Source organism: Zalophus californianus, chromosome 15, assembly GCF_009762305.2.
Source record: "Zalophus californianus isolate mZalCal1 chromosome 15, mZalCal1.pri.v2, whole genome shotgun sequence".
Classification (NCBI taxonomy): Eukaryota; Metazoa; Chordata; class Mammalia; order Carnivora; family Otariidae; genus Zalophus; species Zalophus californianus.
This window is the reverse complement of record NC_045609.1, coordinates 54,238,524-54,261,279: the sequence shown is the minus strand read 5'-3', so window position 1 is coordinate 54,261,279 and position 22,756 is coordinate 54,238,524. Positions and strand designations below refer to the sequence as shown.

Below are 22,756 nucleotides of genomic sequence, written 5' to 3'. Positions count from 1 at the left end.
GGCGGAAAACCAATCAATTCGGCTTCACGATTTTTGGCTAAAAGGCAGCAGTGTCCTGGTGGTCTCCTGACCTGGCCGCATTTATTAGCGCCAACCCACTTCGGTTTCATTTGTTGCACATAATCATTTTTAGTTGAGGTATGGTCCTTTTCACTTCCACACTTCCCAATTCATAAGCGGATGCCGGCGGCACGGCGGGGGCCCCGGGAGCTGGGGTGTCAATTTACACGCAGCCTTCAGTACACGATCCGTCAGAGATCCACCCATTTGCCTTTCCGCCTGCGCTCGGGACTGAAGAAATCTGCCTTCTTCCCCACCCCACCCCCGCCACCCCCGACTCCCCGCCACCACCACGCCCTTCCCCTGCGGTGCGGCGCGCCCGGTGCCCCAGCTCAGACTCCGCTCAACTCCGTTTGCTGGAACTTGCTTTCTGCCCAGGAAGAGCCATGCTTCGGGTGATAGTGGAATCTGCCAGCAATATCCCTAAAACGAAATTTGGGAAACCGGATCCTATTGTTTCTGTGGTTTTTAAGGGTAAGGAAAGTTTTCTTCTTTTTCTCAGGTCCTGTTGTGGAATGTGAAGCCTCGTGGGTCACACCCTTTGACACTAAAGCGAAGCCTCTCTGGCTTTTGCTAGTGTGTTACCTGTGCAGGTGAGGGGAGAGGACCCATTTCCGTGGAAGGCATTTCATTACTCCCCAGGGTTTTGAGACTCATTGAGTGACCGGAAGTTTTAACTCTAATAATGTGATTTCTGTAAGCCCGTGTAGGGAAAAATTTGTTGATCCTCAAGTTTTAAGTCTCAAAAAGGCCTCTGTTGGTTCAAAGTAAGTTTCGGCAGTCTTGTATGCATTTTTATTGTCTCTGTTTTCAAGAAATGGGTGACAGAGGGAAAAGTGTAGTTGCGTTGTTCCAGGTACCATTACTCCATAAAACAGCCCACTCACTGCTCCTTCCTCACCGGATTTCTGGGAGCTGGGGTGAGGTTATTATCTCGGATTAGTTTGTTTTCATGTTGTTTTGTGCCGTTTTGTAATTGTTCTTCATCTCTCCAAACTTGGAGAGTGTGTGTTCCATAGCTTTTAAATTGCTCATAGAGGAAAGAGCTCCGAACAAAGCAAGTCTGTGGTTTGGGCATCTACTTCGGTCTTGCTGAATAACTTTGGGCAAGTGACCTCATTTCTCTGGATGTCAGTTCTCTTTTGTGTAAAAACAGTGAGGAGGGTTTAGATTAGATCATCTTTACAAGGCCTACTGTAATTCCAAAAGTGTATTCTTTTATGACACTGGATTGCAGGGGAGGACGGGAGTGGCTAGTGTGACGGCTTACTCCCAGGCATTGTAGGTGATCCCAGTTTGGGCCTGGGAGATGTGTCTAAATCTGAGTTCAGGAGCTTTATCATTTTCTGTTTGTCCAAGGTCACTGGTAGATTGCCAGCTCACTTCTGGCGGGAGGGATGAGAGCCAGAGGGGAAGACAGAGAAAGTAGGAGCCTTGGGGCGCCTGGGTGGCTCAGGCGTTAAGCATCTGCCTTTGGCTCAGGTCATGATCCCAGGGTCCTGGCATCGAGCCCCACATCAAGCCCCACATCGAGCCCCACACCGGGCTCCCTGCTCGGCGGGAAGCCTGCTTCTCCCTCTCCCACTCCCCCTGCTTGTGTTCCCTCTCTCGCTGTGTCTCTCTCTGTCAAATAAATAAATAAAATCTTTAAAAAAAAAAAAAAAGAAAGAAAGTAGGAGCCTTGATGGGCAAGAGGTTCCTGACCACACCTTGAACGTTTCTCTCTTCCTCCAGGAACCAACTACTTCTCCCTTCCAGTTTCTGGTATATCTATGCCTTTCTCCTTTCTTTTGTCTATTTTATCTATTTCTCTTATCAAAACTTTATAAGGATGAGCAAGAAAATGAAAGAAATGAAACCCAAAGCTGTCAGATGGTTGTTTAATTAAAAAAAGAAAAAAGAAAAAAGATTAGAGGGCAAAAGTCCAATTCTTAAAAGACAACGTGATTTGAGAATCCAGTTGGTGAATATCATGTAGTCATGTTATGACAATGTTCACTTGCACATATTAGTTGCCTTTAAGTCTTTTGTTTTTCCTTGAAGTAATTGCATAATAGGGACATAACATGAAAAATTTGTACCTTCACCATTGACATGTAAAGTCATGTAAAAATAGATTGGGTTCAACCTGGTGATGTCATTATTTGAGGCAAGTCATACAGATTATAGAGGAATTAGAACTTAACACTGGATTGAAATCTGACTTATATTTTGTCTTCAATGTATATTCAGCATTGGTCAAAACTTTCAAATGACTAAAAATATGCCTGAGGCTATCAATATAAGCACTCGGTGGAAAGTGGAAAACTTCAGTTAAATTGGGCAAATGTAATCTCTCCAAATAATTATATTTATTAGATCATTTAAACTTGAGTCTCTCTTCCAGTCTCCTTTGGTTGTGCAAACTGGGTGGTAAAGTCAGGCAGTCATTCGTCTGACAAGCAACCTGACAGCAGAAACAACTCTGAGCTCAGAGTAGGAAGGCCCAGACTCTGGCTGATATTTCCTAAATGACCCAGATTTACCACCCAGGCCTCCAATTTCTGAGCCGTGGAATGATGGGAACTGATCTCCATGGGGTTCCTTCTGGCTGCAAAATTTTATCATTTTGTAGTTCCATGTATTGCTCTCACCAAGATGTGGAAGGCAGAGCCAGAGCAGATACCGGAACAGAAATGGCCTATTTTTTGCTGTCAATCTCTTTCATAGTTTTAAACACTAGTGCCGGTGAACCCTTTCCAGGTGTGCCTCCCAGTTTTGACACTGTGTATAATTAAGTAACATTAAGTGCTGACAGAACTGAGGATGCTTATTACAATGATATGTCTATCCAAGGGAGCAGGGAGTAGAGCTGGATGCGCTTCATGGTATGGTGTGGAGGGGTGAAGTGTGGAAAGTAAGAGGTAAAAGGCCCTAAGAGAAGATCAAAAAAAGCCCCCATATTTACTGAAATGTGTAAAATGTTAAATTTTGAGTACATAAAATGGCAAGGTCAGGGCAAAAACCAATTCTCCTCCAACTCCAAGATGGTAGGAAGAATGTCCCAGTGATGGGTGTTAGGGGTGATGACTGTATAGACCCCAAGGCCCCCGTGAGACTGTAGTTATACTGTAGTAGAGAATGTGCTGCACTACCAACCAACTGGTTTAGAGTTCACCTCAGTCTTTTGGGTTCCAGGCTCTCCTGAGTTTGACTACCGAACTTCATAGGACCTGGTAGGAACTAGGAGGATTTGGGAGTTACTGGAGTCCCTATTGAGACAACGTCATGGATGTTTCGCAGTGCAGGAGTAGATTATGAAAACCATGAATCTTATTTGATTTTTCACATCATTGGGGCGCACCAGCTTCTGGAAGCTAGCTCCTAAGGCCAGAGCACTTGCAAGCCAGAGGTGGCCATTCTCTCTTGAGTTCCATGCAGAGAGCCAGGCTGTGAAGCTGAATCTGGCTGAGATGCCTGCAGCTTCTCTCAACTCCAAGACATCATGATGCCTCCAACACAACAGGCTTAAAATTTGTTTAAAAGTAATATTTAAGACATTTTTAAGTAAAAAAATAATGCAATGTAAGAACAAAACAAACAATCCAGAAGGGATTATACAACTCAAAAGTAAAAATCCTCACCACATTCCCCGTATTCTTTCTTTCAAGCCTCTCTTACTACCTAGGAATAACTAGTCAGAAAGGTTTGATTTGGAGTCTTCTTGACTTTTTGCTATTGACGTGGAAGTGGTTACAACAGCTCCTTGTTAGCCGTGTCCCTGCTGCAGTGGACTGGCTCTTACAGTGCATATCTGTGTGAGTGTGTGCACTTCTGAAGGACAGATTCTCTTTTTTGTTGTTACCTTTTTGTGTTGTGGTGTTTTTTGGCTTTTTTCTTTTTTCTCTTAAAGATGGTTTTGGTAGTTATTGCCATGGATTTCCATTTTCCCTTTGGCTTGGCTTTTTTCTTCTTTCTCTTAAAGATGGTTTTGCTGGTTATTGCCATGGATTTCCATTTTCCCTTTGGCTCAACTCTTGCTTTGGTATCAAATCTCTTAGCATTAGATTGATGGAGAGGAAATTTTCTTGCAGTCCTTAATATTGCTATGCTTTTACAATGTGACAACATTGCATTCATATGAAACATCCAGCTCCTAGGGTGCACAGTTGTCCCAACGATAGTATTTTTCTCATTCCATCCTTATGATACTGTCCATTTCATTAGCCAGAATATTCTGTTCTGGTCTTGTGTAGATCATTGACTTGCGAAAGGGCTATTATTCAGATGGTCACCAAATAATTGTCACATTATTACCTATTTTTCCAGATACGTGTTATTTTATTTGGACATGTTTTTGGAGTGAAATCCTAGATATTTCTAGGACCTCCTTTTAAAGAGCTTATCAACTTTGTAGTCTTAAGGAAGCCGCTTGACCTCTCTGAGAACCCTTTCTTTTTCTTCTTTTGAAAAATGGGTGCCTGGGTGGCTCAGTCAGTTAAGCGTCTGCCTTTGGCTCAGGTCATGATCCCAGGGTCCTGGGATCGAGCCCCGCATCGGGTTGCCTGCTTGGCTGGAAGCCTGCTTCTCCCTCTCCCACTTCCCCTGCTTGTGTTCCCTCTCTCGCTGTCTCTCTCTCTCTCTCTCTCTGTCAATTAAATAAATAAATAAAATCTTAAAAAAAAAAAGGAGTTTTAATGGCTTATCTGAAAGGGAGTAGATCTGTAGAGATATCCCAAGGCTGGGATTTATGCAATAGAGAATTTTCTGACTATTTTAAGCAAAAAAGCAGTTTGCTATTTGAAAATTTACAGTTAAAATTTTTTTAAATAACCTTTTAAGTAAGCAGAAAAGCTATGAAATTCCATTTAAAAAGGATGAAGCATGATGGGGGAAAGATCCAATGGGTCTCATTCACTGTCATCTGTGAAGGCATCTGGGGAGCAGCCCACATGGTGACTTGGTTTATCCAGATACACCATAGAACTAGTCAAGAAGATTCCCACAGGCTCAACTAACAATCATGCCATGCTGATACTCGCATAGAACCACTGTCCTGCATTTACTAAACACTCAAGAAAGCAGAAGTGTTTAATCTACTGAGTCATTTCCCTCACTTCTGGGAGTACAGAGCTTGGAGAATCACCACCTAAGGAAAGTGGCCCCACTCTATTGAATGAAGCATGGGAGCTCTCGGAGGTATACTTCCCAAAGGCACATTTTACAGGCTGTCAGTCATTTACAAAACCACAAATGCCTTTTAAAAATGAATTAATGTGGTTTGTTTTTCTTCCCCTCTCCTACAACATCTCTTACTTACATGCATGCCCTCAAGGCATACCCAAAGTTCCTGGTATTTGCTGGTTTGGGTTTACTGGTGAGTTTCTCCATCCCCATGGGATTTGGCCCTGCCAAAAAGGAATGAGATTTTTATATCCTCTGCAACCCCTACCATATCGTCGATGTTGAGCATACATTTTAGATGTTGACCATGGAAGCAGAGCTGGCCGGAGATTTGAGACAGCTTAGTGCAAGAAAGTCATTGATTCTTGGTCCTGAAGGGGATCATCAGAAGTCTGCCAATCTCCCTTCTTTCAGGAAGAATTAAACTTAATATTCCCGAAGGTGCTTTGTGGATGAAGCCTGGCAAAGGGTCACTTCACACATTCCTTTTTTTTTTTAAAGTTTATTTATTTAAGTAAGCTCTACACCCAACATGGGGCTCGAATTCATGACCCTGAGATCAAGAGTCACATGCTCTTCCAACTGAGCCTGCCAGGCAACCCTACACATTCCTGAACACTGAGCATAATCAATTCCTAGCACCTGTTACCCAGGGGCAAATCAGTGTTGTAGTACTTTTTGCATTCTTGATGCTGCAAGGAAAATGTGAAGCTGTTAAGATTTTATGGTGAAAATTAATACATGAACTGTTCAGTGGCCTATAATGCATAATGCATGTGCCATGACATGGCAATGGTCGCCTATCCTTGGTGTAATTTCTATAGAACAACTGTCCTGTTGAGTAGGGGTGTGCTGTGAGTGGCTCCGAACACTCAGAAACAGCTGCTTGGACAACTGGTACCTTAAGCTTTATCAGCTAACTTAGCATTAGGTGTTCGGTTGCAAAGCTATTGGGCATTAGGGTGCAAAGGCCCTGGGCTTTGGAGCCAGGGAGGCCTGAATAAAAATCCCATTTCCCATCCTTTACTTCCTATGTGTTCATGGGCAAATGAATTAAAATTTTCGGCTTTGGTGTTCTTAATAACATCTACCTTTCAGGGTTGTTTGAGAAGTAAATGAATATACATGTGAAATTGCACATGGGAACCCCTAAACTTCTTTCCCCATTTGATAACATTTGCTTTTATGGAGATCTACAAGCACCAGACGGTACGTGAGGAATAAATCTAGAAAAATATACATAGTGTGGCTTGGTCTCCTAGGCCTAGGAAATCTACTAGTCAGAACACAAGAATGAGAAACAAACCAGAACAGACGTATGGAATTACAACGTAAGAGCAGATGGAAGTAGAATAATCTCTGTGGGGAAGTATCACTTGATTCGGTCTTAAAGGATGAGGAAATTTGACAGAAATGATGGGAAGGAAGACATGCCAGGCTTTGAAACAGCACAGAAAGGCCAGAGAGCCATGGGCTTGTGTGATGACGTTGACAGAGGGTAATCCAGTGTGGTTAAGGATTGCACTTTACTCATAAACATCCAGAGACATTCGGCAGCATTGTGAAGGACAGATTATTTGTACTAGTGAGGGTGACTAAAGAGAAGGTTTACTGGTTGAGGCAAATGCTTTGCAGGGCAGAGGGAGTTTATCCCAGGGCTAGAATGAGAAGGAAGGAGCTAACATAAAAGTACTGAGAAAGCAATCTGACTGAATTAAATGAGTAAGAAAACCACATTGGGCAGGCTCATTGGGCCATCCTTCCTCACACTCTTCTGTGAAATGGGACTCACACTGCCTTCCTCCCAGCCAGGGTGTTCACCCTGCAGGTGAGTACAGGGCTGGGCAGGGTGGCTGTGTGGGGGGACAGCATAACAGGAGCTACCTGAGACAGGAGGGAGGGTGTCCACGGAGGGAGAGAAGAAGGGCATAGAAATAGAAAGTGACAGGGAAGAAAAATTTTGCTGTTTTCCCAAAGGCCAACGGGGAGCATTTCTAACCAAGCTGAGCGGTGGCCTCATTCACATAAGGTCCCTCTCTCCCTACCCGGTTGGCCTGCCTGAAAGATAAGGTGTCATGGCCGGCAACTGCTTAATTGCAGGGAACACATACCCGCAAGCTTGCTCAAATAAAGTGTGGTTTTGTCTTTTTGTTTTTTCCCCAAAGCTAGAGAGAAATCTCCCAGAATCTAAATCATGGGCTTCACAGGAGCCAGAACTGTGTCCAGCAGGGTGGCGTTCACTCTCACTCCCCCAAGGACTATGGGACGTCATGCCCTTCTTCCTCCCTGCGCATGACGTCCGTTTTTCTCTCTGTGCACTGGCTGCCTTCGTGGAATCTCTTAGTCCTGCTGCTCTGCTGTTGGCAGTGTGCATGGGGCTTTGGGTTACTGTGGAGGTGACTTGGTCTGCATTCTCTATCTGCTACAGCCTCAGTGTCTCTTCTTTGAGGGAAAGATACCAGTTGGCTCAGTTTTGGGCAGGTGTTCACCCCTGGTCTAATCAGCTGTGCCAAGGGATACAGACACACAAGACAGGTATCCCAGATGCCCCTACTACACAAGCTGAGCTTTGAGGGCCTAGACCATGAACTACCTGGCCCACCTCCCTCCAGCTGGTGCACTTGCTGCTTTGCCATCTTTAAGTTACTATCTGACCAACTCCACTCCATCCCCTAAAAGAACCCTCTTCTTTCTGTAATCAACACAATACACATAAAGTGATAAGCTTTGGACTGGGCAGACTAAGTTTCACTCTTGGGTATATCATTGGGAGCTAAATATTTTTGATCAACTGTATTTCTGAGCCTTTATTTCTTCATCTATAAAATGAGGAGAACGATACGTACCTCACAGGGAGATCATAAGGATCGACAATGAATAAATATCTAAAACACTATCATAGTGTCTGGCACTTAATACAGATCTTCCTTGACTTATGATGGGGTTACATTCCAATAAACCCATGGTAAGTTGAAAACACATTCAATACACCTCACCTACAGAACATCATAGCTTAGCCCAGCCTAACTTGAACATACTTAAAACACATTGGCCTACATCATCTGGACAAAATCATCCACCACAAAGCCTGTTTTATAATAAAGTATCGAATATCTCATGTAATTTATTGAATACTGTAGTGAAAGTGAAAAACAGAATGGCTGTCTGGGTGCAGAATGGTTGTTAAGTGTATCAGTTGTTTGCCCTTGTGTGGGTGATTGGCAGCCGGGGCTCCCTGCCCCTCCCTGCCCCGGCCCGGCACCATGAGAGTATCATACTGCAGAGCGCTAGTCCAGGAAAACATCCAAATTCAAATTTCAAAGTACGTTTCCACTGAATGCAAATTGCTTTTGCACCATCATAAAGTTAAAAAATTAAGTTGTACCATCCCAAGGCAGGGACTATCTGTAGTTGGCAAACACTAGCTTCCTCCCCTTTTTATGTCCCTACTCCTCCCCCCCCCCCCACTGCTGGGGCTGGGGCAGGGCATACAAAACCCTGGGGGCCATCTGAGGGGTGGCCCAGGCTTAGATGAAGAAATGGGATGCTTGGTAGCTGTGCTGTACAAGCAGGTGGAAGGCAGAGCCAATGTCTGATTGCGTGAGAGCTCATTGTAACTTCTTGAGCAGGCACATGATAGGTTCTTTGTTGTTGCTGTTGTTTTAATTGTGGTTAAATGTATATAGCATAAACATTACCATTGTAACCATTTTTAAGTATACAGTTTAGTAGCATTAAGTACATTCATGTCTGTGTGCTATCATCACCATCTTCATTCCCCAGAACTTTTTTGTCTTCCCAAACTGAAACTCTGTACTCATTAAACAGTAATTCCTCATCTCCCCATTCCCACCCCTGCCCCTCGCAACTATCATTCTATTTTCTGTCTCTGTGAATTTGACTATCCAGGTACCTCATTTGAGTGAAATCATTCGATATTCGTCCATTTGTGGCTGGCTTATTTCACTTGGCCTAATGTCCTCAGGGTTCATCCGTGTTGTAGCAGGTGTCAGAATTTTTTCTTTTGGTAAGGCCATATGTATACGCCACATTTTGTTTATCCATTCATCCATCAATGGGCACTTGGGTTGCTTCACCTTTTGGCTACTGTGAGTAATGAAGCTCTGAACACGGGTGTACAAATACTGTTTTTGAGTTCCTGCTCTCCATTCTTTTGGGCATGAAGCCCAAATTGGAATTCCTGGGTCATGTGGTAATTCTGTGTTTAATGTTTTGAGCCACTACTACACTGTTTTCCATAGTGACGGCATGATTTTACTAACATTCCCACCAGCAATGTACAGGGTTCCAATTTCTCTACATCCTCGACAAACACTTATTTTCTGGTTTTGTTTTGTTTTGTTTCCATTAATGGTCATCGTAATGGATGTGAACATAGTAGATTCTTAGCAACTCTCTGTTGACTTGGATTTCCAACTCCACTTACCTCAGAACTCAGAGTGAGGCTCTCAGCAGTGTAGTCTGCAGCCTCAATGGCCAGCAGCAAGGCGAGCCCTTCTGTGATGGGGTGGAGGGGGTGCAGCAGCAGCCTGAGCGAGGCTGATGACCTGTTAGCCAGTGAAGCCCTGGCCCTGTGATGTCTGTGTGACCAAGGTCACGTGAAGAGCTATAGCAGAGCTGAAGGCAGATGGGAAATAGCCTTGGTCCCCTGCAATGCCAGGCCTTCTGGTTGGTCTGGGTTCCCCAGGGCAGGGCTGGAACCAGAGGTCCTAACAGGTCCCTCCATATTTGTCTCTCCTAACATTGTATACTCCGTGGTTCCTGTGAGAACACACAGTTATATATTTGCTGGCTTACTTGATTTCTGTCTGCCTCCTCCATCAGACAGTAAGCTTCATGAGGTCTGACACTGTCTCTTTCCCCAGCACCTAGCTTAGTGCTTGGCAGGTAGTAGATGAATAATAAGTAGTTACTGAATGAAAGGCTCTAGCTCCTCATCTGATTCACTCTGGTCATGTTACCAGACCAAAGTGGGTCCCCTCCGTTGTGAGTTATAGACAAAGACTACACCATGTGGAGTTGCCTCTCAACGTCACTGGTGTTCATACAAATAAGGAGATCATGGAAACACTTCCAAAGGCATGGAAGGCTCCTTTTATTAGGGCTTGGGATGAATATTCAGAGGGGGATTTTAACATTATAGTGAAGCTGAGGTAACTGTTGGGCACTTTCTGGTTCATCTGCATACAGATCCTCAAATGTTTCTTTTCCTGTTTCAGCAATTCGTTCATTAGCTTTGCTGAGCGAAATAAGTCAATCAGAAAAAGACATGTATCATATGACCTCACTGATATGAGGAATTCTTAATCTCAGGAAACAAACTGAGGGTTGCTGGGGTGGTGGGGGGTGGGAGGGTTGGGGTGGCTGGGTGATAGACATTGGGGAGGGTATGTGCTATGGTGAGCGCTGTGAATTGTGCAAGACTGTTGAATCACAGACCTGTGCCCCTGAAACAAATAATACATTATATGTTAAAAAAAAAAAAGATAGTAGAAAGGGAAAAATGAAGGGGGGGACATCAGAGGGGGAGACAAACCAGGAGAGACGATGGACTCTGAGAAACAAACTGAGGGTTCTTGAGGGGCGGGGGTGGGGGGATGGGTTAGCCTGGTGATGGGTATTAAAGAGGGCACATACTGAATGGAGCACTGGGTGTGATAGGCAAACAATGAATCATGGAACCTACATCAAAAACTAATGATGTAATGTATGGTGATTAACATAACAAAATAAAAAAATGTTAAAAAAAAATGAAATTGACAGGCAGAAACTTCTGGGAGTTTCCTGGAAGTCAGTCAATTCAGGGGTCAAGGGGTCTCACCGGTGACAGTCAGGTTCTCACAGGCCAGAGGGACCAGATGAGACCAGGACCCTCTGCCCACAAACTACAAAACTGATCTTGAATACTTAAGACTTCAGAGTTTCCACAACTGTTTGGGATCCACTAAGCTGCACCACAAAGGAAGCTGGAAGGCAGGGGAGCCCCAGCTTACCTCTGACCATGATAGTAGGGCTTTGGTCTTATTAATGGCAAGAAACTTCTCTGAATCTCAGTCTTCCCAGCTGTAAAGTGGGTATAAGACTTACGTCTGAAGGTTGTAGAAGTCAAATGAGATGATGTATTTAAGGTGCTTGGACTAAAAATAGGTGTTTACTGGGGGCACCTGGCTGGCTTAGTTGGAAAAGCATGCGACTCCTGATCTTGAGGTTGTGAGTTGGAGCCCCATGTTGGGTGTAGAGATTATGAAAAATAAATAAATAAACTTAAAAAATAGATGTTTGCTCTGACCTGACCTCTTGAAGTTTTTCTCTCTTTGCATGTGGCAAAGTGAAAAATTAGTGGTCTAGGTTAGGGACTAAGGAAGTCAGAAGTTTGCAAATCAAACGAGAACAGCTGATGCCAGACTTTTATGCTCTCCTCTCCCAAGGTGAAGCTACGAATCTAGAAAACAGGTCTAGGTTCGGTGCATATTTTGTCAAAACAACTAGTCCATGTGGTGACACTAAAGCAGAAATTTACTTGTTTTTATTTACTTCATTCGGCAGTCACTTTATTTGTGTGCTCAACTATTTGGATCAGAGCTGTCTCCTGAAATGTTCTAGGATGGGGGAGATGTTCGCGATCTGCCCTGTTCGTAGCCATGAGCCATGTGTGGCTGCTGATCACTGAAATGTGGCCAGTGTCACTTGAGGAACTGAATTTTTAGTATTTTCTAGTTTTCATTGATTTAGATGTACACAGCCGCGTGCGGGCATTATACGGCACAGATAGCGGGAGGGCAGCCACCGCGGGGAGGAGTGCGGGTCTTCCTCTCACTCACTGCTGCCCAGCGTCTCCGTACCTCAGTTGTCCCATCTACGAAATGGGCATGGTAACAGTCCCCACCTCAGAGTGTAGTTGGGAGGATCAGCATGAGGAAAAGGAAAGCACATACATAGAAAATGCTGTAAGCGTTCGTTGCTACTCAGGTCTTCGGGAGATTCTGGCTTGGGGCAGGGGCGGGGCGGGGGCAGCCTGAGTACCAACCGCTTGCTACACCACCACCACCATTTATGAAACCCTAACATTGTCTTAAATATTGTCTTATTTAATCCTCATGGGCATGTTGAGGGAGTAGGTCTTACTATCATCTTCATTTTACGCATGGAGAAACAGAGGCAGGGACCAGTGAGGATTCAGCTCAGGACTGTCTGATTCCAGAGTCTCCCATGTGCGTTCCCTGAGGTCAACATGGGTAAAGAGGTAACACACAACGTCTGCCTAAAACAAGTCAAATTACGGATGCTCTCTTTCCACTCTGAGTGGATTGAGTTGCTCAGTGTGTGGGGATCATTTGGACCCAAGCTGAGAGAGGAAGAACAGATACCAAGAACACAAGAACTTAAAAAGAAGAAGAAAAACAAAATGCAGCCTTCCAGGGGTGAGTTTCCACAGGGTAATGAAAGTCTTTATGACTTGCTGTGACTCAGAAGCCCAGAGCTATCCTAGCTTAGCGGTGAATCATTCCTCTGATAATCGAGTCAGAGCCATTTTATTAGTGGAGACTAAAACTCTAATGTATTGCATGAAAACTATTAAAAATCTAATATTTGAGTGGCAGGGGGAGTCTCCATTACCTCACCTGCGATCCCAATAGCACAACTTACAAATTAAAAAAAAAAAAAAAATCCTTTTCCTTATCTGTGTTTCATGATTAAAAAATAAACAGTTTTCTTTTTGCTTCCCTCTCCTCATGGTTGGAATCACTGCCTGGACAGTCCTGTCTCCCACCCTTCTCTCATTCACGGTCGTGCCTCCCTACTGCTTCTCTCAAACATAAATTCATTCAACAAATATTGATCCAGAGTGGACTCTGTCAGGCTCTGCACTCAGCACTGCAGATCAGGTCAGGAACTAGCCAGACTTGCCCCTGCCCGCACGCAGCTCACGGTCCAGCTGTAAACCCAGTGAGAGGTCAGTGAATTCAGAGTTCAGCGAGTTTAAACTCCCGGAAAGTTTGAACTTTTTTTTTTTTTTTTTGTATTTCATTATTTGCAGATTATGTTGATGATGAGAGCTAGTGAGTGCACCAGGTGCTTCGTGTATATTTATTCACTTAATTCTCACCAAAAAATGAAGTCCCTCTTTTTATGGGTTTGGGGAGGGCGGATTACCTTGATCAAGGTCCCGCCACAGGGTCCAGGCAGAGCTGGGACACACCCACCCACCGCTGAGACTGTAACACCACCGTTTGGGGGCCTGGTTCTCGGCCATGTGTACTTTCGGCCCACCTAGGGTAATGCCCACAGACAGGCTCAGGGCTCAGACCCCCATGGCTGAAATCCAGGCTCTATGTCCTTCCCATTGTATTTCCTTGGGCAAATTCAGCCCTGGGGACATCTAGCCAGAGCAGTGCCAAGGCCTGGGGCATTGGTACCTGTGGGCCTGACACCTTTGGCCTCAGAGGCCTCATCTGGGGCTCCAGATGCCCTCTGGTTTGTCCCAGTGCACTGGACACATTAGGATGCCTTCCCCTGTGTGACACGGCTTGAGGAAGGGGCCTTCCTCCAGGGCACTAACAGTATGAAAAGCACTTTCCTGGGCTTGATCACATCTTTCACAAGTCTGGCTGGGGTCCAGGGCACGGATTGTTTATACTCATTTATCAGATGAGGAAATAGAGCTTCAGAGAGGTCAGGAGCAGCCAAAGCTGGGCAGCCAGGACGAGGCGAGGAGAGACTAGAACCCCAGTTCTGAGACGAAGATCCATGCACTTTCCCCCTGCTATGTGCGTGTCTGGCTTTCTCTGTGCTTGGCATCTCTGCTCTTTAAGTCTACTTCCATCCCCATCCTGGACACTCCCGGTTCCCAGTTCTGCCTCATATCTGAGGCAACTGAGCAGCCGAGCTCGCTAAAGAGCCCCAAGGTCAAAGCCATCCCCAGTATAGGCAGGAGAATTGGGGACAGTGGATTAAATTGCTGGTGATGGCAAAAATCCCATTTAAAGACATTTATTATGGGATACTGGGATCTGAGGCTCAGCATAATTCAGCTAGAAGTTTGTTGCCTAGAAGGGATGGAATTGAATTATCGAGATTTTGACTCAGTGCTTTGTGCTGATTTTCAAAATTCTTTTCTGTGACTAGTTTGTTTTCTGTTGATACTATTATCTCTTGGAATCAGGGAGGGCAGAGGAATGGATCCTCTTCATGTTGTCTGATGGAGGTAGTTTATGATTCTGATTCTGACCCAACACAAAGGGGTGTCCCCTGTGTCCTAGACACTCTCACGTTTTCTCGTCTGATTCTCAATACAGCAGGGCAGGGTGTTTCTTCATTCTCTTTTACAGGGCACTCAGGCCATGAGAGGCACTTCTGGAACTCTAGGAACTTCCCATCTCCTCAAGCTGGGTTGGAAGTGAATTTGCCAAATACCAGCCTTCATTCCTTCTCTAGTGAATTGTCCCAGAAACATACCAGGTGGAGGAAGGAGAGGTTAAAAGGCTAGGAGCCAGACCAGTCAAATTCTGGCTTTGTTTCCTACTAGCAGGTGAGCTTGAACAAGCTACTTAGTTTTATTGCACCTCAAAATCAGGATAATAATAGGAAAGATAACATATACCAAGCCCTTAGAAGAGTGCCTGGCATACTATGAGCCCTTGAATGGTAGTTCTTATTCCTAGGCATTAGGTACCAATATTTATTAATGAAGAAATGTAGATACCGAGTTGGATAACTGGCTCAAAGTCACACAGCTAGTAAGTGGGGAAGACAGAGCAGGTCACCTGGCATCCTCAGCCCTCGGTGGAGGTTTAAGAGCACAGGTTTGGAAATGAGGCCGACCTGGCGCCACGGCTCAGCTCTGCCATTTACTGGCTCTCTGATCTCAGGCAAGTCACTTAACATCACTGAAACCCAGTTTTCTCATCCGTAGAAAGGCAATACTAATACCTCCATTGTAAGGATTAGATATGAATGTGTTTAAAGTGCCTGGCTCTTGGGGCACCTGGGTGACTCAGTCGGTTAAGCACTGACTCTTGGTTTCCGCTCAGGTCATGATCTTATGGGTCATGAGATGGAGCCCCATTGGGCTCTGCGCTCAACGGGGGGGGGGGGGGGGGCTGCTTGAGATTCTCTCTCTCTGCTCCCCCACCAAAGATGGATAAATCTTAAAAAAAGAAAAAAAAAAAAGAAGGAAAAAAATAAGGTGCCTGGCATGGACTGGATGCTCACATGCAGAATAAATGAAGAAGTGCAAGAGTCACATAATTCGGTTCTCCACGGAGGCAGCCAGTCCAGGTGCCTGTCCTAACTGGTATCCCTCCACTGGCAGCCCTGACAGTTGGCCGAGCTGGAACACAACCACCCCCGGGGTCAGCTGTTAGGAAGTAGATTCTGGGGCGCCTGGGTGGCTCAGTTGGTTCAGCGACTGCCTTCAGCTCAGGTCATGATCCTGGAGTCCCGGGATCGAGTCCCACATCGGGCTCCCTGCTCAGCAGGGAGTCTGCCTCTCCCTCTGACCCTCTTCCCTGTCATGCTCTCTATCTCTCATTCCCTGTCTCTCAAATAAATAAATAAAATCTTTAAAAAAAAAATTAAAAAAAAAAAGGAAGTAGATTCTGTAGGTGTTCAGATTGACTGGGCTTCACCACTGTTCCCTGGGAGGATTCGGTTTTGATTCAAGAGCTTGTGTGCCCATAAGGGCATCTCCAGAGGCCAGGGGGGCCCAGGGTCTGGAGGCAGAGCAGTAACCCTTGTGTGCCTTTTTCTTTGGGCATTTCTGTTTATCAGAGATATCAGTGACTATTTCAGAAATGTACAGAACAGCCTTGCTTTGTATCATAGTTGCCGTTTGGCCAAAACACCTTCCCCAGAACCCGTTCGACAACATATCCTGGAGCAGTTGGCCAGCGAGGGTTGGAAAGCGAGGAGTCAGAGATCCACCTTTAGCCTGGTAGAACTGGATGGGGCACCTGTCTCTGTGCTCCTGCCAGGTCCCTCTAAGTCCTGAGGGTGGAGGAGTCTTCTGCTGGCCCTGCTCTGGCCTTCGCAGCCCTCTGGATCCTGTGGAGATTCTCCAGGATGCTGGTGGCTGCCAGGCTGACTGCCGGGAAGGAGCAGCCCTGCCCAGAAGCCAGCAGCCCCCCGCGGGCCACACAGCCAGGGCAGAGAACGGCTCCAGCAGGGCAGAGCCTAGCGTCACTGGGCTCTTGCTCTGGGGACTGGGCCCTGCCCTCCGGGGAGGCTCTACAGCCTGGGAAAGCCCCTGGGGTGCACAAGGGGTCCTGCGCAGGTGCCATAGTAAAAAAATAATAGCTGCTGTTTGCTCAGTGCTTCCTGTGTGCTGGGCCCTGTGCCGAGCACTCTGTATTCATTTTCTCACTGAATCATTAAAGCAATAAATAAAATTTATTTTTTATTACCAGTAATAAAATTTCCATGAGCTTATGAAGTTCAATTCACTCAAATCATGGGGAAATTACTCTGAGGGGAATAACGATATTAGTAAAATACAGTCCCAGCCTTCAAGGAGTCACTGTCTGGTTGGTCTTTTTTTTTTTTTTTTTTTTTAAGATTCTATTTATTTATTTGAGAGAGAGAGAACACATGAGAGGAGGGAGGGTCAGAGGGAGAAGCAGACTCCCTGCTGAGCAGGGAGCCCGATGCGGGACTTGATCCTGGAACTCCAGTATCACGACCTGAGCCGAAGGCAGTCGCTTAACCAACTGAGCCACCCAGGCGCCCTGTCTGGTTGGTCTTAATCCTCTGACTCAGGCAACTGTTCTGTGTCTCTGCCTGCCAGAGTCTGAATCCCGGCTTCTCCACTTACTAGCTGTGTGACCTCTGATAAATTGCTTTGCTTCACTGTGTCTTGGTTTCTCCTTGTGTAATTGGGGGTGATCATAATAGAATTTACCTTTTAGGGTAGTTGCGAAGATTAATGAGACACTCCATGGAAAGCACTGGGAGCGGTGACTAGTTCAGAGCATTTAATAACTGTTAGCCCTGCATGGATGGCTTCAGGGGTTCTGTGATATTCCAGGCCAAATAGTATGTGACTTTGTATATGTCTGTGACTATTTCTGAAGACAAAGGGGCCATAACCCAGGACCCCCAGAAGATGAAGAAGTATTTCTAAATGGGAGGTCAAGGGGTACCTGGGTGGCTCAGTCCTTAAGCATCTGCCTTCGGCTCAGGTGATGATCCCAGGGTCCTGGGATCGAGCCCCGCATTGGGCTCCCTGCTCTGCGGGGAAGCCTGCTTCTCCCTCTCTTACTCCCCCTGCTTGTGTTCCCTCTCTTGCTGCGTGTCTCTCTCTGTCAAATAAATAAATAAATAAATCTTAAATGGGAGGTCAGGTTTAGATGCATGGCTGGACCTAGAGATCTTGTTGATCTACTTTGCCTACCAAAGAGCTAAATTACTTGGGGGAGCTTTGTAAATGGGACCCCCACTTCTCCTGGGGCCATATCAGCAATCTAGGCCAGTGAGGACTTGGGGGTTCTTCATAAGGCACATATTCCACTAGACCTGGAGGAAGACTTAGAGATCATCTAGTCTAAATTCTCCAGGGTACACAAGAGGGACTCTGAGCTCAGTGGTTGAGACTTTGTCTGAAATAACAGCTCAAAGAATCGGAGAGTTCACTGATTTGAAAGTCCAGTCGGAAGAGCTGGGCCAACCCTGTGATTTTCCTGCAGCAGTTTGAGGATCAGTGAGGTGGGGTGTCTTTGGAAGTGTCGAAAAAGTGTTACCATTGTAGATGCTATTACTTTCATGAGCACCTGGTGTTGCTTATTGTATTAGGGTTCTCCAGAAAAATGGAACCCGTAGGGGGTGTATGTGTGTGTTGAGACAGACAGATTGAGAGACTTATTTTAAGAAATTGGCTCATGTGATTATAAGGGCTGGCAGGTCTGAAATTTGTGGGGCAGGCCAGCAGGCTGGAAACTCGGGCAGGATTTCTATGTCACGGTCTTGAGGCAGAATTCCATCTTCCCTAGGAAACCTCAGTTTTTGATGGTTCAGATGAGACAAATCCACATGGCAGAGCATAATCTCTTTTATTTAAAGACGACTGATCACAAATGTTAATCACATCTATAAAATACCTTCAATAGCAACATCTAAACTCAAGTTTGACCAAACAGGTGGCACATAGCCTTGCCAAGTGACACATAAAATGAGCCACCACATGGGCCCTCTCAGCACGAAGGTGGCCAGTTCAGTCCTAGGAGGTCTGGTGATCTCTGGAGCCTTGTCCCTAAGGGTCCAGCACACTGTGTGGTAGGTGAACAGCAAAGGAAATGGCTCTGTGCAAGAGGGCGCGGTGCCTTGGCAAGGAATGTTTGTTTTCTTCTCTGGAAACTTCATTCAGAGGTTGGCATGCGGGTTAATTACTGCGGTGGTGACCTTCAGTGAACAGAGAGAGAAGCAGGCAGGCTTGACTTATCAAAAAAACAGGAAATGTCCCAAAGAATGCCTTGAGTCATGGTCCAGAGTGTACTTTGCATTTGAGTCAGTTGTTCTGTTCTGGGTTGAAAGGATTTAATTCCTGTCCATAGGAGGAAACAGTCATCTTAATAAAATTAGAGATGAGAGCAGGGGGAGGTAGGTGATGTGCAGAAAGGGAAGAGCTTCCCGTGATTTCATCTGATGTTTAGCACCTGCAATTTAGACCTTTAAAAAAAAAAGTGGTGGAATTTTTGGAATAATTGAATAAGTAAATATGTGACTGGCTGCTGATAAGAAAGAAATGTATTTACTTTTGTTTTTTGGCTGACATATTTATGTGAGAATAGACTTTCTTTTTTTTTTTTTTTAAAGATTTTATTTATTTATTTGACAGAGAGAGACACAGCGAGAGAGGGAACACAAGCAGGGGGAGTGGGAGAGGGAGAAGCAGGCTTCCCGCGGAGCAGGGAGCCTGATGCGGGGCTCGATCCCAGGACCCTGGGATCATGACCTGAGCCGAAGGCAGACGTTTAACGACTGAGCCACCCAGGCGCCCCGAGAATAGACTTTCAATAGCATATAATGTACACACATTTTGATAAAAATGAGAGCCTCCTTTTTAGAAGGGGTTGAGCTGGGTTTCTCCAGAAGGGGAGTAGCTAATGTTAGCAATGTAATCTTTACTTACTAGGGAGCTAGGAGGCCCAGCGGTTGAACACGTGGGCTATAGAATCAGACTCGTTCTGAGTTAGAGTGTTTCTGCCTGGCTCTATGATCTTAGCTCCCTGTCTGTAATGCGGGGGACTTGGAGACCAAAATTTTGCTTCGGTACCATCCTTCAGTGACCCAAGTCCTGCTTCAAGCCCCTGTGCCCAATTCCTGTAAAATACTTGCTGCTTTCTCCTTGCTTTACTCACTTGCTGTGACCCCTTGCAATTTCCCATCTTTCCTCTCAAAGGTCTGCTGTGGTCCCAGGGTCCAGATTCACTCTTTCCTGACTCAGTTTTCCAACTACCCAGCCCTGGTTGTGGCAGCAAGGGTGGTGGTGAGCTGGAGGGATAGGAATGGTACCATTTCATGCTTGTACAAGGCAAGAATTCCTAACTTTTGTGAGGGCCACAAACTCATTTGAGAATCTGATGAGATCAATAAACCGTCTTCCCAGAAAAACTCACAGATGTCACATTGTGTGTTGGAGCAAATAGCCTTAGAGAGTCTCAGGATACTCTCAAACCTGACCTTGGACATTCCTGTGGCCATTTCTCAGGATGCCAGGCCCATCACACATCTTATGTTTATGCGTTTTCTTTATCCAGTGCTTCTGACAGCTTCCACTGAGGCACTGTGGTATGGTGGTGAACACACACTCGGGGTCTGGAGCCAAGGAGACAAAGATTCAGATTCTGGTTCTCTCTCTCTCTCTTTTTTTGTGTGTGTGTGTGTGTGTGTTAGCTGTGTGACCTTAGGCAAGTTAACCAGCTTCTCTCAATTCTTTGTCTGTAAAATGGGGATGAGATTGTTAATGTTCCAAGGTTGCTGTAAGGATTTAGAGATGCTGCAGTAGAATGCACATCCGGGCACCTATAGATGGTTGTTTAGAGGGAGCTGCTACCATTGTGGAAAGAAGCCATTTGTCCAGCTCTGTCAGTTTAAACTTCTCTTGGCTCCTCTTTCTCTCAAGAGTACTTGCTTATACTGTAACCAGAGAGGAAGATTGAGAGGTTTCCATCAGATGGCAGGAGGGGTGAGTGGGGCCAAATGGCAACGTGGGAGGGGACAGTTCAGCTTCTCGGTGGTATCGGAATCAGATCCGTGGAGGGGCCCTGTAGGCCACCTAGAAAGACCACAGTTAGAACTAATCAGCACAGGTCCAGGCATGAGCAGAGTCATGCTGAAGTCTAGAAAGGGAAGCCAGCTGGGCTCTGGGAGCCACTCAAGTGGAAAAGTTAATGCTTAGCAGAGCGAGGGTGGTGATTCATGGCTTTACTATGCTGAGGTCTTGGAAGAATGAGGTGTTAGTCCCACGACTGGCGTGTGCTGGGAGCCTTAGCTATACGACATTTAGCTGAACAAAACCCACTGCCTTCTACATTGCACTGCAGTAGAGGGGAAACTGGGGACGGTTCCAAGTGTGGCCACCAAAGAGACGCTGCCTGGTGGGTTTAAAAGCTATCCCGGCCACTTACTAAATGTCACTTCTCAGTTTCCTGAGCTCCAAAAGGGGGGATGAAAATTATACATATCTCCTAGGGTTTTTAAAGAGATTAGATGTTGTAAGATCATAGAAAATATATACGTTGGTCTCCACCCCCTCCCCCCCACCATTTCCTGGCACTGAGCTAAAACCCTTATAAATTCCTAAGTGATAGGAGTAGAAGCATCTTTTGTTCTATGAGGTGACTCTGGGTGGGCTCCTGTATGGCTCCTGGATGGAGACTGGTCACCAGGAAGACCAAGCCATGATGAGAAGCTTGGAATTTCAGTCCCGCTTACCACTCCTCTAGACTGGAGAAAGGGGCTGGAAGTAGAGTTAATAATTGATCTTGCCTGTGTGAGGAAGCCTCCATAAAAATCCTAAAAGAATGGGGTTCTGATAGCTTCCAGATGGGTGAACACATCCATGTACCAGGAGGTTGAGGCATTCTAACTCTGTGGGGACAGAAGTTCCTGTGCCCTGGACCCTCCCAGACCTTACCTTACATATCTCTTTATCTGGCTGTTCATCTGTACCCTCCATCACCTCCTTTAATAAACTGGTAAATATAAATAACTGTTTTCCTGAGTTCTGTGACCTGCTTTAGCACCTTAATTGAGCCCGATGAGGGAGTTATGGGAACCTCAGATTTATAGCCTGCTAGGTCAGAAGCTCCAGGACTTGCTATTGTCATCTGAACCCTTAACCTGCGGGATCTGATGCTGTCTTCAGGTAGATAGTGTCAGCATTGAGTTAAATTGTAAAACACCCAACTGGAGTCACAGAAAATTGCTTGGTGGGAGAGTCCCCACCATACTTCTGGTGTCACAAGTGTTGTGAATGTTCTTTGTGATGGTAAAGGAGACACACAGAAGGAAAACTGTTTTGTTTTGGTTTTTTGTTTTGGTTTTTTTCCTGAAAACAGATGAGCTCATGCTTACAAAGCATTTTGTACTCAAACACTAGCTTTTATTTTGGTAAGTATTTGGGAACTTAGAGACCCAACAGATGCCCCTGCTCTTTGGACTTCTCTAAGGAAACTTTAAGTACTAGCTGGATTAACATTTATTCATCCAGGAAGGGGACATAACATTTATTCATGATAAATAAAATAAATAACATAAATAACATTTATTCATCCAGTCTCAGATACAGAGAAAGAAAACCTGTATCTTCAGGAAAGGTGAGCCTTGAGTAAGGGAGACCCTGCATTCTCTGCAGGTCCTAGAAAGTGTTCGTCTACTAATTACCTTGTGCCAGGGCCTGTGGTAGGGAGTCCAGCTCGGTCTTAAAGCTGTGGGGTGTTACCACATGCAGAGATGGCCTGGGCTTCAAAGTGGAAATTGCAGGTTATATAGGACCCAGTGCCAAGTATTAGCTCAGAAGATTAGCTAAGGATTTCTTAGCTCCTTTGAATTTCAGTAGCTGCATCTCTAAAATGGCAACCCTGCTTGTCAAAGGTTAGCTTTGTTGGCTTCTTTCTGCAACAAGCTGGAGACACAGAAGCCCTGAGTAACTATCCTTGGTCTGTGGGAGCTAGTGAGGGAGAGACAGGGGATCACACATTTCCATGATTTTGAGTCCCTCATCCCTAACATCTTGTAGATCTGGGCATGGGAGGAACATTTTAGGTCGAAAAAAAAAAATGCCGTTCAGTTTGGAAAACTTTGACCCAGGTAGCCCCGACTCTAGGCAAATGAGTGGGAAAATGTGGGCACACAGTTGGCCCTCAGGAGAACACTCTTGGAAAGAACGAATGAATGGTACATGTTCTAGGAATGTTTTTAATTAATTGATATCTCTTATTTTTATTTGCAGATGAGAAAAAGAAAACAAAGAAAGTTGACAATGAACTCAACCCATTCTGGAATGAGGTAACTTCAT

General features: G+C 45.4%; 1 protein-coding gene across 6 annotated transcripts in view; it reads left to right on the top strand.

Annotated features, from left to right (window-relative positions):
* Nucleotides 1–329: 329 nt before the first annotated feature.
* Nucleotides 330–22,756, top strand: part of MYOF (myoferlin) — a 153,764-nt gene continuing 131,337 nt past the window's right edge. For all 6 annotated transcript variants that reach the window (XR_003518662.2, XM_027587430.1, XM_027587404.1 and 3 more), the window contains exons 1-2: nt 330–534; nt 22,691–22,746. Coding sequence is in view for 5 of the 6 variants with exons in the window: in XM_027587430.1 (XP_027443231.1) it covers nt 447–534; nt 22,691–22,746 (144 nt within the window). In the remaining variant the exon portion in view is untranslated. The remainder of the gene's footprint in view (nt 535–22,690; nt 22,747–22,756) is intronic.